The 11,733-nt window shown below is 41.8% G+C and overlaps 1 protein-coding gene across 1 annotated transcript; it reads right to left on the bottom strand.

Moving 5' to 3' along the window:
- Positions 1 to 306: 306 nt before the first annotated feature.
- Positions 307 to 4,738, bottom strand: LOC101306650 (ATPase 9, plasma membrane-type-like). Its single transcript, XM_004303211.1, has 15 exons — positions 4,682 to 4,738; positions 4,459 to 4,578; positions 4,250 to 4,348; positions 4,029 to 4,166; positions 3,624 to 3,938; positions 3,195 to 3,521; positions 2,987 to 3,106; positions 2,779 to 2,901; positions 2,580 to 2,684; positions 2,176 to 2,485; positions 1,584 to 2,098; positions 1,314 to 1,487; positions 1,036 to 1,218; positions 758 to 939; positions 307 to 659 (listed from the first exon to the last, which is right to left on the bottom strand). The coding sequence occupies exons 1-15, from the start codon at positions 4,736 to 4,738 to the stop codon at positions 563 to 565; spliced, it is 2,865 nt and encodes a 954-aa protein (XP_004303259.1). The 3' UTR covers positions 307 to 562.
- Between the last annotated feature and the right edge of the window lie 6,995 nt (positions 4,739 to 11,733).

Below are 11,733 nucleotides of genomic sequence, written 5' to 3'. Positions count from 1 at the left end.
ATTTGAGCAAGCATCCGAAGGGGCATTGCGGTACTTAAGCTAAGGAAGCTGCATTATAATGAAGCATTATAAATACTAGAGGTGAATATGGCAAAGAAAGAATTTGGTTGGAGGATTTTGCCAAAGCTAGAAATCCTAGAATAAGTAGCTTTGGCTGTTAGGTATATTTGTACCACTTTTTCAACAAGCAGAAGATTCTACTTGAAATAATTAGTGAAGCACATTTGTAAGGGAAAGACTCTTGGCCAAGAAATTAAACCCTAAAGAGAAATTTTGAGTTGAACAGACACAGGTACTATGACGGAAGCGAAAAATAGGGAATTATCATTAGAACAGTAAAATAGTAATTCATACAGCAGAATAGGATCTCTATGTCCAACCTTGGATTGTCTATGACAAATCACCCGTTGGATTATTTAACCCTTACATGCTCCTACAAATCGAACACACAAACATTTTTTCTAAGAAAAAAAATGAAGAAAAAGTGATGAACAACTATATTCTCATGTCATGTGCTAGGTTTATCCCTGTCCAGCTTCTCCTTGCCAAAACTTCCTGTCACTCAGACAGTGTAGTGTTGCTGAATGGTGTCAATGTCAAGTCCTTTGAGTTTGACGACCGATTCCACGTGCCCCTTGAGTGTGTGAAGCTCCCTCAACCTGCAAACTCCAACAAGCATAGCAAAACTTAGGATCCATCGAACTACACTACAGGTTTCTATTACAGGAAGACTATACTAGCTACCAGCTCCAATTACCTAGCAACTTCAGCTCGCCTCTTGGCCTGTTCGGCGATCTCAGACAACTCTCGGTAGTTGTTCTTGTCATTGAAAATGTCAGATGTTTCTGGAGGCTGCAGCCCATGAAGGGTACGTTGAGCTGTTGCCCATTGTGCCTCCCTCTCTCCCTTTCCATAATCCTTCTTTGTTGTGAAGGCAGTCTGCATGAGAAATAAGCAATCAAACACCAAAGAATATAACTACGGAAGATGATTGAGAGCGGCAGAGTTTAAGCAGGAGGTTTTGATATCAAATACCTTATTTTCAAGTACATTATCCCATGCCTTGCCACTCAATGCATATCGAATCATGAACTTGAGAATATCCAAAGGTATGTAGGTGACGATGCTGTAGAGCCAAATAACACCTGCCCATCCCCACCCCATGCCTTTGATTCTTGCAAAGCCCCAATTTGCATAAACAGCGAGAATTGTAGCAAGCTTAATAGACGAACATGAAAACAAAGTTAGCTCATGGTTCTTGCAAAATACACAGTGGAAACAAACATTATCTGATATTTTGTCTTGCAACTCACTAGCTGTGCTATGAGAAAGGCAATCATGAGCATGACACCGGGGCGTTCTACAAAAGACCAGCTTCGGGATCGAGTGACAAAGATAAGTGCCTGACTGATAATACTAACTTGAAGGTAGACAGCTGCCGTAAGCTCCCTATCACTGCCTCTGATAGATCTTACTCCAAACTTGTCCTATATGTATTCAACAAAAATATATGATAAGATTAAAGGACTGTTACAGCATCAAGATTAGCTAAATGCTTGTTTGGATTTTAAAAATTGTCTTACCGAGAAAAAATTAGAATCATTAGCAGCCCAGAAGAAAACAACAGTCATGACAGCCATGTAGGTGCCAAGGACGACACCAGTGGCGAAGATCTCCTTTAACTTCCATGAGTCCGGAAGAGGAGATGGCTTCACCCTATCCTTTGAAATAGTCATGATTGTTCCATCATTGAGTACGGCAATAATGAGCACCATGAAAGGTGAGAAGTCAAACTTCCAGATAAGAGCAAGGAGCAAAAAGCCAAGCACAACACGAATTGTGATGGAAACAGCATAGATGGTATAGTTCTTCATCCTTTGGAAAATGGCTCTGCTTGTCAACACAGCACTGATAATCACAGACAATCCTGGCTCCGTTAGGACAATGTCTGAGGCGCTCCGGGCAGCATCAGTTGCATCATCGACTGCAATACCAATGTCTGCCCTCTTTAGCGCTGGGGCATCATTCACACCATCTCCAGTCATCCCACAAATGTGCTTCCTCTCTTGCAGCCGCTTCACAATTTCATATTTATGCTCTGCATGGTTTCAACTTAATTAGTTTCTATTATAAAACATATTAAAGAGATTTCAATTTAGATATGGTGAGAGTTACCTGGGAAGACACCAGCAAAGCCATCAGCCTTTTCTATAAGCTCATCAATAGGGAGGGAAGCAACAGACTCGTCCTTGTGTTCACCAAGAAGGGAAGAAGAAGGATACATGTTGGTTCCCATGCCGAGTCTGCGGCCAGTTTCCTTACCAATGGCAAGTTGGTCACCAGTGATCATCTTAACATTGACACCGAGATGAAGGGCACGTCGAATGGTCTCTGCACTGTCATGTCTAGGAGGATCAAAGAGAGGCAAGAGGCCTACAAACTGCCATGGTGTTCCTGCACTCTCTTTGTTTTTTTCTGGCACAGTCTGGAAGCAAACAATTCATGAATAGAGAAACTTCAGTTACACCAAACAAATAAAATTATTATGCTCCAGCATGAGGGAAAGAAAATATAAACACCTGTCTACAAACAGCAAGGGAACGGAGACCGCGATCTGCAAACTTGTCAATAATAGCATGTGCTTTCTTCCTTGCATCGTCTTTAAGCTCACAGAGGTCAATGATCTGAGAAAAGAGTGCATACCATGCCATAAGATCAGAAGGTAAAACTAAATGAAAGAAATGAGCATTAGTAATAGTTGCAAGGGTGACTTCTGACCTGCTCCGGTGCACCTTTGCTAACTCGGTGCCAATTGCCATCAGTATCGATGTATGTTATGGCAGTACGCTTTTCGACTGGATTGAAAGGCAAAAAATGGACCTCAGTTATACTTTCCCTGGCCTGCATCCACAAAATACAATAACGTAGTTAACTCAGGCTTCCATATCCGGAAGGATTGCATAGGTTTATACACAAGACAAATTACCTCCTTGGGGTCACCCAACATTCCAACAATACATGTATCAATAGCATCCTGATTTTCAACCCTCGAAGCCCTGGCGCCAAGCAAAATGAGACCATCCTTGTCGACATCTTTTACAAACACCTGCAAATCAATCATAAGGGATGTCGTTGATGTGATTCCCTAGACAAGGAAAACAAAACTGTCCAAAGAATCATTTTGTTTCTTTTACCTCGACCATGGTCTTGTCTACTGTAAGCTTGTTGAGAGTCAGGGTCCCAGTCTTATCACTACATAGGACATCCATTCCAGCCATCTCCTCAATGGCTGTCATTCTCTTTGTGATAGCGCCTTGCGTGGATAGGCGGTGAGAACCAATAGCCATGGTAACTGACAACACTGTTGGCATAGCAATCGGAATCCCTCCAATGAGAAGCACCAAGAGATTGTCAATCCCATCCCTGTATCTCCTACGTTGTATTGGATACATGACCACTATTTCTATTATCATTCCAATGGCAATAGAGCATATGCAAAAGTTTCCGATGGCAGTCAAAACCTGATCACCACAGCCAGATTCACATGACATGGGACACAAAAACATAGAGATGCAACATGTATATGTATATGATGAAAATCTCTCAATGACAATAGTGTTTACCTTTTGGAAGTGGCCTACTTGGTTGGTGCTGTCAACCAAGTGAGCAGCCTTACCAAAGAAGGTGTGAACCCCTGTGGCAATGACTACTGCCTCTATTTCTCCTTGCTTGACAGTGGAACCCGAGAACACTTCATCCCCGGGGTACCTTGTCACAGGCAACGACTCACCGGTGAGGGCAGACTGATCTATCTTGAGGGGATCTCCCTCCAAGAGACGTGCATCAGCTGGGACAATGTCTCCCAACTTGATGCTGACTACATCTCCTGGTACTAAGATTGCAGCCTCTAACTCAGACCATCTTCCATCTCTTAGAACCTACAACATTACATGCAAACAAGCATTAAGCAACCTCGTTTCGATCATTTATAACGTGGTAGACATGTTTCATTACTAATCATCGATCACCTTGGTTTTTGGGGCAAGACCAGCCATAAGAGCTTGTGCAGCGTTGCCTGCATTGTTTTCTTCGATAAAACTAATGGTAGAATTGATAATCAAAAGACAAGTAATTCCCACAAAGTCTTGCCAGTCCGGTGGCCTTCCCTGCATGTGTTCAACTCATGAGAATCCTCGTAAGAATATCTCTGAGGGAGAAAGAGATCGAGATAGAGAAGTCGTTTGCTTACCCCTCCATTTGCCAAGGCAATGGCCATGATAGCTGCAATTTCCATAACCCATGATAGGGGATTCCACATAAAACCCAAGAACTTCAAAACCTTGTTTTCCTGTTCCCCAAATTATTAATTATCACATGATTCACATCAGTTTCTTTTTAGATGTACAGAGTATAGACAAAAATAATATTAGGAAGAAGATTGCTAAAAAATTAAAGTACCTTCTTTTCCTCAAGCTTGTTTGGGCCAAAGACTTGGAGCCTCTTCTGCCCTTCATCACTAGACAGCCCCTCTTTTGTGCATTGCAATTGCTCAAACACTTCCTGAACTGGAATTCGCTCCTATGATCACACACACACCAACACATTGTTAGTACATATAGGCTGTTCCGATCATTGAATTGCATCGAAAATTTGTCGCGCATGTTCAATACAAATAGCTTACAAGGTCAACATTCTCTTTCTTGATTTCTTCCAAGCTAATCCCTTTGCCTTCTGCCATTGGATCTCACTTTCGTTTTCTTTCACCAGCACACCAAATCCAAAACACTGTTTGTTCAAAAACACTGTTTGTTTACATAAGTTACACGCCTCTACGTATATATATGCCACAACTCACACACTTTGTATAGTAAGTGAGCGCTAGTATACAAGAATATAACTCCCAAGGAGAACCTCTCTTATTCCCTGTACATTGTTCTTGAAAAGCTCGTTTATTCCTCTTGAGAATCAATGATCACAGTGAGAGACTAAAAGCATGAGTTTCTCTTATAAGGAATGGACATGGGTCTTTTTATGGTAAACACAGATTGAGCGAACGAGCGGGAGTTTTGCACTGCTCCTTCGACTTTTGCCCCGGTCGTTCGGCCACTTAGAGAGAAGCATCTAATTGTTATTTCAACTTTCTTTACGCTTTGTCATTCTTACTAGTCTCAACTATATGGACCAAATCAACTTCTTCGCCTTTCTACTCGGTGTTTGTTTTTTGTTGCAAGTATTGATACCAAATTATTAATTCTCGATTTTAATTCTCTCTATTAATATAAAACCAAATAATTCGGTGAAAAATTGTACAGTTGATTGGTGTGTTATGACCAAGTAAAGAGGAGTATTACCATTCACATCATTACATGAACAATCTAATTGTTATTTCAACAAACCACATATATATTTTCATGCACCTCGATTAAAATAAATCATTTTCCTCTTTCGTTCTCAAATGAGTTCTAACATAATCTGAGCATGATGTTTTTGGCATTTAGAGTGTTACAACTACAATGAAGTTTGTTGTATCTTGAGAACCAGTTGTTTGTTGAAACTTCTTCTTCTTTTTTTAATAAGTTGAAACTTCTATTTTTGTTGTAAGGAGAGATAGTACGTACCATGTTCTATACTCGAATTAACTGTGTACCGTTTTTCAAGCTTAAATTGTTTTTAGTTTGATTTGATTTTTTTTTGCATAAATAATAATAATTATTTTTAAGTTTTAACTGAAGAAAACCATATGTGCAAACAACTTTTCTGTTTAACTCTACCCGCGTAATGACGCGATAACGACATGAAGGGTAGTAAATTTGTTGACAGGGGCGATGTTTTCATTTGTTTAGATTTATTTTAAGTTTGGTAATTCTAGATGAGATACCAGTTATATAAATATATATATATATATATATTTTTTAAGCATGACCATAAGACAAAATATATTCATCATAAGCCATAATAAGTTGTTACAATAGACAGACAAGAAAATATTGGTGGTTACCTACAAATAGGCATACTTGTACAATCAATACATAGCCAAAGCATAATCCTCTTTTAGTATTACACCAGAGGCGCTAGAAAACTAACGGACTCAATCCTCCCAACCTAATTCTCAAATATCACAGTACATCTAGTTCGTTTTTTTTTTTTTTTTTTTGGGTCAATAGTACATCTAGTCGCTTAAGGCCTCAGGTGTATAACTTGAGATGCTGAAAAGTAAGCCGTAAAGATCAAGACCAAATGCTAACCTAAAGTGCATATAAGAGCATAGTGCCTAGGTTCCTTAAACATGAAATTTATTGAAATTAGAAAAACAAAAAAGATTAAATAAACTAAACTCCAAAACTCAAAAGAGTAGCCATCCCAAGGCCCATTACAGCAAGGCCCAACATATTCCAATCAAACATGTTAAATTACGAAGCACACTGCTGATGAACCACGATCCGCCACCGTTGACACACACCACGAGATCATTACCTGCTTCATATCATCCAGCCCGTGCCACCACCATGATGCAGAAAGACATATAACTTAGGCATACTTGCCGCCACTTTGCTTTCCAAAACTAATACGCACCCATGCCAATCAAAGTTATGATCCGAACAAGCCAAAACCCCACTGTAAAAGCCATAGGCATAGGAATATAGAGGACAAAGGACCATAGCCCATTCGTTTTCAGTCTGGTAACATCATAACTACGACAAACACTATTATCAATGCCACAAGACGAGGCTGATTAGTTCTAGCGGCGATGATTCCTTGTTGATCTCAACTCTCTTAATGTGAGATTAAAACACCCCATGCAACCTCATTGAGGGTCAAAGAGTGACTGGTGAATTTGGAAGTAAATTTCGGCAATTTTACCTTCTTCAAAGGAACATCAAACCAAAAACGACCTTGAAGCATCGGCGAAATTTGCAGCTTTGTTGGAGAAGAGAATGTAGCTCCAACATGCCTCTTAAGCACCGCATTCCCACTTCCTATCATAGTAATTCTGCTCAGACGGAACAATGGCTAGATGATTGTTGCATTCACCATTCTAGAATGACTGGAGCAGCTGGTCCTTGATGAGAATAGGTTTTCTTGGTTGCTATATGTTAAAGAACAAAACACGCTTGATTGGTGGAGTAGTAGGCATGTTTTCTTTGAAAGTAAAGGTCTTATATATCACATTTTGATTGAGACCAAGGGCTTGTGCAACAATTTTGGCCGCCTGTGGTGCAACTTGCTTTGGAGCCACGAGACAAACACCGTATTGATGAAAGATCATATAGCATTGTCTACTTATTCCAACCAAGTTTTCATAAAAGAAACGTACCTCATATTCCACATTTGGATCGTACAGAAACATGAAGGGTCGAGAGAGGAGGAGATTTACTAAAATAGCACCCTGCCATTTTGCTATTTTTCGTTTTACATATTGGATCAGGAATTGACAGTTTAGAATATGATAAAATCTAAAAGGATAAATTCAAGGCAAATAAGTCAAATTGTCATCTTCTTCATTGAGTAAACGTAGAGAATCTTTAGAGATAAACGTAGAGAAACTTTATATAACAAGTTTTTTTTTTTCCCAAAATCTGGAGGTGGGCTACAACACACACCAGGCCACCCCTTGTTTTATCTGTTTTTTTTTTCTTGCTTGAGGACTAGTTTGGTAACTAAATTTATATACAACTTTAAAGACTCATATTATAACTTTGATAGTTTGTATCACTAATCTATAAGAGAGCGTCGTTCTGCTAGGGTTTCCTCTAGTTTTTCTACCGCCGCTCAACACCTCTTCTTTTCCTCTTTCGATCTCCATGACGAACAAGGACACCAATAGATTCGCAGCGGGGTTGACAAGGGAAACGTTTCCTTTGAGGCAATCGGAGTCGCGAATGTTTCCTCTCATCACTATGTCGTCGAGTGTTTGCTTTCTCTGAAAAAGCAAACCTATCCTAGGGCTTTAATCGGGACGTTATCGTCAATCTGGGGCTATAAGAATCGCCTCCTTATAAGGGTTAAAGGGGATAGCTTAACCATGCGCTTCAACATTGCCGAGGAGTGACATTATGTCTTAGATGGGACTTGATTTTTGTTTTTGGTATCCCCGTATGATGGGTTGTGTGCTGCAAGCCAAGTTTCTATCCTTACCTTCCCGGTTTGGATTGAGATTTTCGAGTTAATCGCTACTCTGTTCAATGAAGATGCAGCTGTAATGGTTGGGGCAACATTGGGGGTTCTCGAAGACATGAATAAGCCTAGTCTTCGTCGAGGAGAGCGTCTGCGGGTTCTGGTGCGCCATCAGATTTCTGATCTAGTCAAACAACTTTCTCGCCAATTTCCTTTGAATTCAGGTATGAAAGAGTTTTTGGGTTCTGTAAGACATGTGGAATGCTAGAGCATGGATTTGCAGGTTGAACATGGCCTCCGGACATGTCCGGTATTGTGAAACTTGGTGGTGATGTCGGTGACACTGGTACCGTGAAGAACGCCGAGGTGGTGACAGAGCCACTACTTCAAAACCCTAACCTTAACCGGTTTCGAACCGTGACTAGGGCTAATTGTTTAGGGTTGCTGGTAGCTTCATCATCATCCTCTAGGGATATGAATGGTGGTAAAGTCTCTGATTATGCCAATATTTTTAGGCGTACTCCAACCTCCTTCAACCTCTAGAGCTCCCATTGCACCTGATTTTGACATTCCTCATATGCATGGCACTCTTACAATCTCGCCGGTCAAAAAGCGCAAGGTTGGATGTCTGATTGGTTCGAAGAACAAGAAGAAAACTAAGGAATGTTTGGGTCTGAAATGGGCAAAGAAGAGGAGTTTTAAGGCTCACATGGGTTTGTCTATGGAGGAAGGTCCAGGTATGGAGGTTGGTTTTGTTGTTGCTGATGTAGATCCATCTTCTAGATCATCGGTGGTGGAGGAGGTAGATCTTGCCTTTTCAGGTTCTGATTCTGGCACTGGGGTTAATTCACCTAGAATAATTTGGTTCTAAATACTGAAACTTTAATAAGTCGGATGACTCTAACAGTTTCAATTTATTGATTGTAGTAGTGCCTACTTTAGGGTTTACAGTGCTAAGATGACTTATGTACAAATTGTTTTGCATAACTCCAAATTTACGTTGCCCTTGTGGCTGTGTTATATTTATATTGTATTCCTACAATTCGGTGATCAATAAAATTGACTTCGCATCCCTATTCAAAAATAAATAAATTACAACTTTGATGACTCATTTTACAGCTTTAAGATAAAGTTGATGCATGTGACCCATTAAGTTATTAAATACATTGTAAAATTTTCTAATTTGGAAAGTGATCAAAGCATGAAAGGATAGATAGTGTCATATAGCTGCATGGGACATGCATTAATTAGAGGTATCGTTCAAAACTTCAAATGCTCCATAACTTAGCTCATATGGAAGAGCAGCTAAAAGAAACCTGTTTCTGTACAATCCTGGATGGGTTCGCAGAAGCTGATGATGTGTCTGGTGGATGGTCTGCTATCTTCCCGCTGACCTGCAATAACAAGGGGACCGGGGACTTCCGGTCTTTCCTTCTCTAAAGCTTAAGTCAGTATCTCATGGTAGAATGTAATTACTGAGGGTAGTTATGATACCTGACAAGCTGGTGGTTGAGCCATATTTATGGCCCAGAGTGGATTCTCTTTACTTGAAAACTGATGTGGGACAACTGTCTTTGCTGCTACTTCACACCCAGTTCCCTTATGCCTTCTGAAACCACTCCCAGCCCAATACTGCCACCGAGATTGGGCCCGGCCCACCCTACTTATTGGTGGATACCTCGGGGCGGCCTCGGTTATGGTGGAACGCCGACTGGTTTACCGGCTTGGGAGGTTGTTTTATGCACAACCGACTACAAGTCCCCCCAAGTTCCCGCTCAAGACACATCTTGAGTGGGGACTTGCTAAAAATAAGCCCGTAGACCAGTATATTTCAAGTGGGTCCCACCCATAGTCCCCCCAAGTCCGGACTCATGATGTGGGTTGAACGGGTGTTACAGCCTTTTATGGGCAAAGGTAGCGAACCCTTTCCTCATCCGGTGTTACTACTCAAGTGACGGGGTGTTAACGCCGTCCATGGTTTATCAAGCCACTTGCTTCGTTTTTAAAGGGATGATATAAATTGGCCTGCCCCGGCATCCTGGGAACACTTATCCGGGACTTACAATTTCGAGAAGCAGTTGTTACATGCTTCCTCCCGGTGACACTTATCCGGGATGGGTCGTTCCTTGGTCTTACGATCTCGGTGACTCACCCGAGATTGGTCTTACGCTTGGTCTTACAATCTCGGTGACTCTCGCCCGAGATTGGTCTTACAATCTCGGTGACTCTCGCCTGAGATTGGTCTTACGCTGGGTCTTACCATCTCGGTGACTCTCGCCCGAGATTGGTCTTACGCTGGGTTTTACGATCTCGGTGACTCTCACCCGAGATTGGTCTTACACTTGGAGTTTGTGCATAGCAGTGGCAAGGGCATTAAATACATGCTCACCAGATGTCGCGATATTCCTGGATAACTGCCAGGAAATTAATGCACGTCGCTTCACTCTTTCCTTCTTCAAGAAGCTACGGTAATTAAGTTACGTGGCACCATCCTGCGGTTTGATCGGATGGCTAGGGGTGCCTCATTTTCGGGTATTGAGGCGACTGCTCGCTGGTCGTGTATAAACTCTTCCCCCCCCCCCCTCCCTTTGTTTTTCGTCTTCACTCTCTCACTCTACTCTATTCTCTGCTCTGTGTTTCTCTGCTGCTCTCTGGTTTCTCTGCGTTTCTCTCTGTTCTCTGCTTTCTCTCTTTCTGTTCTCTGCTTTCTCTCAACCCTGCGATTGCGAGGTGTTTCCGGACCTCAGAGTTTCCAGCGTTGCTGTTGCGTTGAAAATCTGGTAAGGTTTTCTTCACTTTGCTATGCTTTGGTTTGCTGTACTTTATGCTAGTTTCAGCTTTGGCTTTCTCTACTTTTGTGGTGCGTGTGTAGTTTGGGTAAAACTGGGAATGTTAGTGTTCTAGGGATTTCTGGGTTTAGGTTGTGTCGAATTTTGAATTGGTGCGCTTGCTCCCGATGGCGCATACTAATAGATCTTAGGGTTTGTTATATTAGGGTAGATGGATTCTCAAAGTACGACCGACTTAAGCAGGGCAAGCATATCCTCTCGGCCGATAGTGGATAATGACGAGAGGATGGAGGAGTAAATTAATTGACCATCCCGCCCGGGTGAGTCATCCTCGGCTAGGCCTATTGAGTTTGTCACATCCCGACTCTTATATTTTTACCTTATTTACTAGCGTGATTATAATAAGAATTTTTACCGTCCCGATCATTGAGTAAATAGTTTAATTGGTCCCTAGAGGGGTTTCGGGGACGATTATGTGCGGAGGATTATTCGTATGAGGAAAATACGACGACGGTAAAAATGGTAATTTTAGCTAGTAAAAGGTAATTTTTATTCGGGTATTATTTTTCGGGGTGTTTTTATTTTTGGAATTTGGGTTAAAAGGAGAGTTGGGTCGGCTGGGCCGAGCCCAACCCATTTCTTCTTCCTTTCTTTCTCTCTCCTTCCCGATTTCCTCTCCGCACCCGAGCCTCCCGCTGCCCGGTTTTCCGGCCGCCCTCCCGCCGCCGTCCGGCCTCCGTTCGCCGCCGGACCGGTTCCGTTCGGTCGGTCTCCCTCCCAGCAACATTTCTAGACCGGTGACAGCCTCCCTAGCGCCGCCGTGAGTGAG

Source organism: Fragaria vesca, linkage group LG6 (genome assembly GCF_000184155.1).
Source record: "Fragaria vesca subsp. vesca linkage group LG6, FraVesHawaii_1.0, whole genome shotgun sequence".
Classification (NCBI taxonomy): domain Eukaryota; kingdom Viridiplantae; phylum Streptophyta; class Magnoliopsida; order Rosales; family Rosaceae; genus Fragaria; species Fragaria vesca.
The sequence above is the reverse complement of the archived record's forward strand: the minus strand, read 5'-3'. Positions and strand labels throughout refer to the sequence as shown.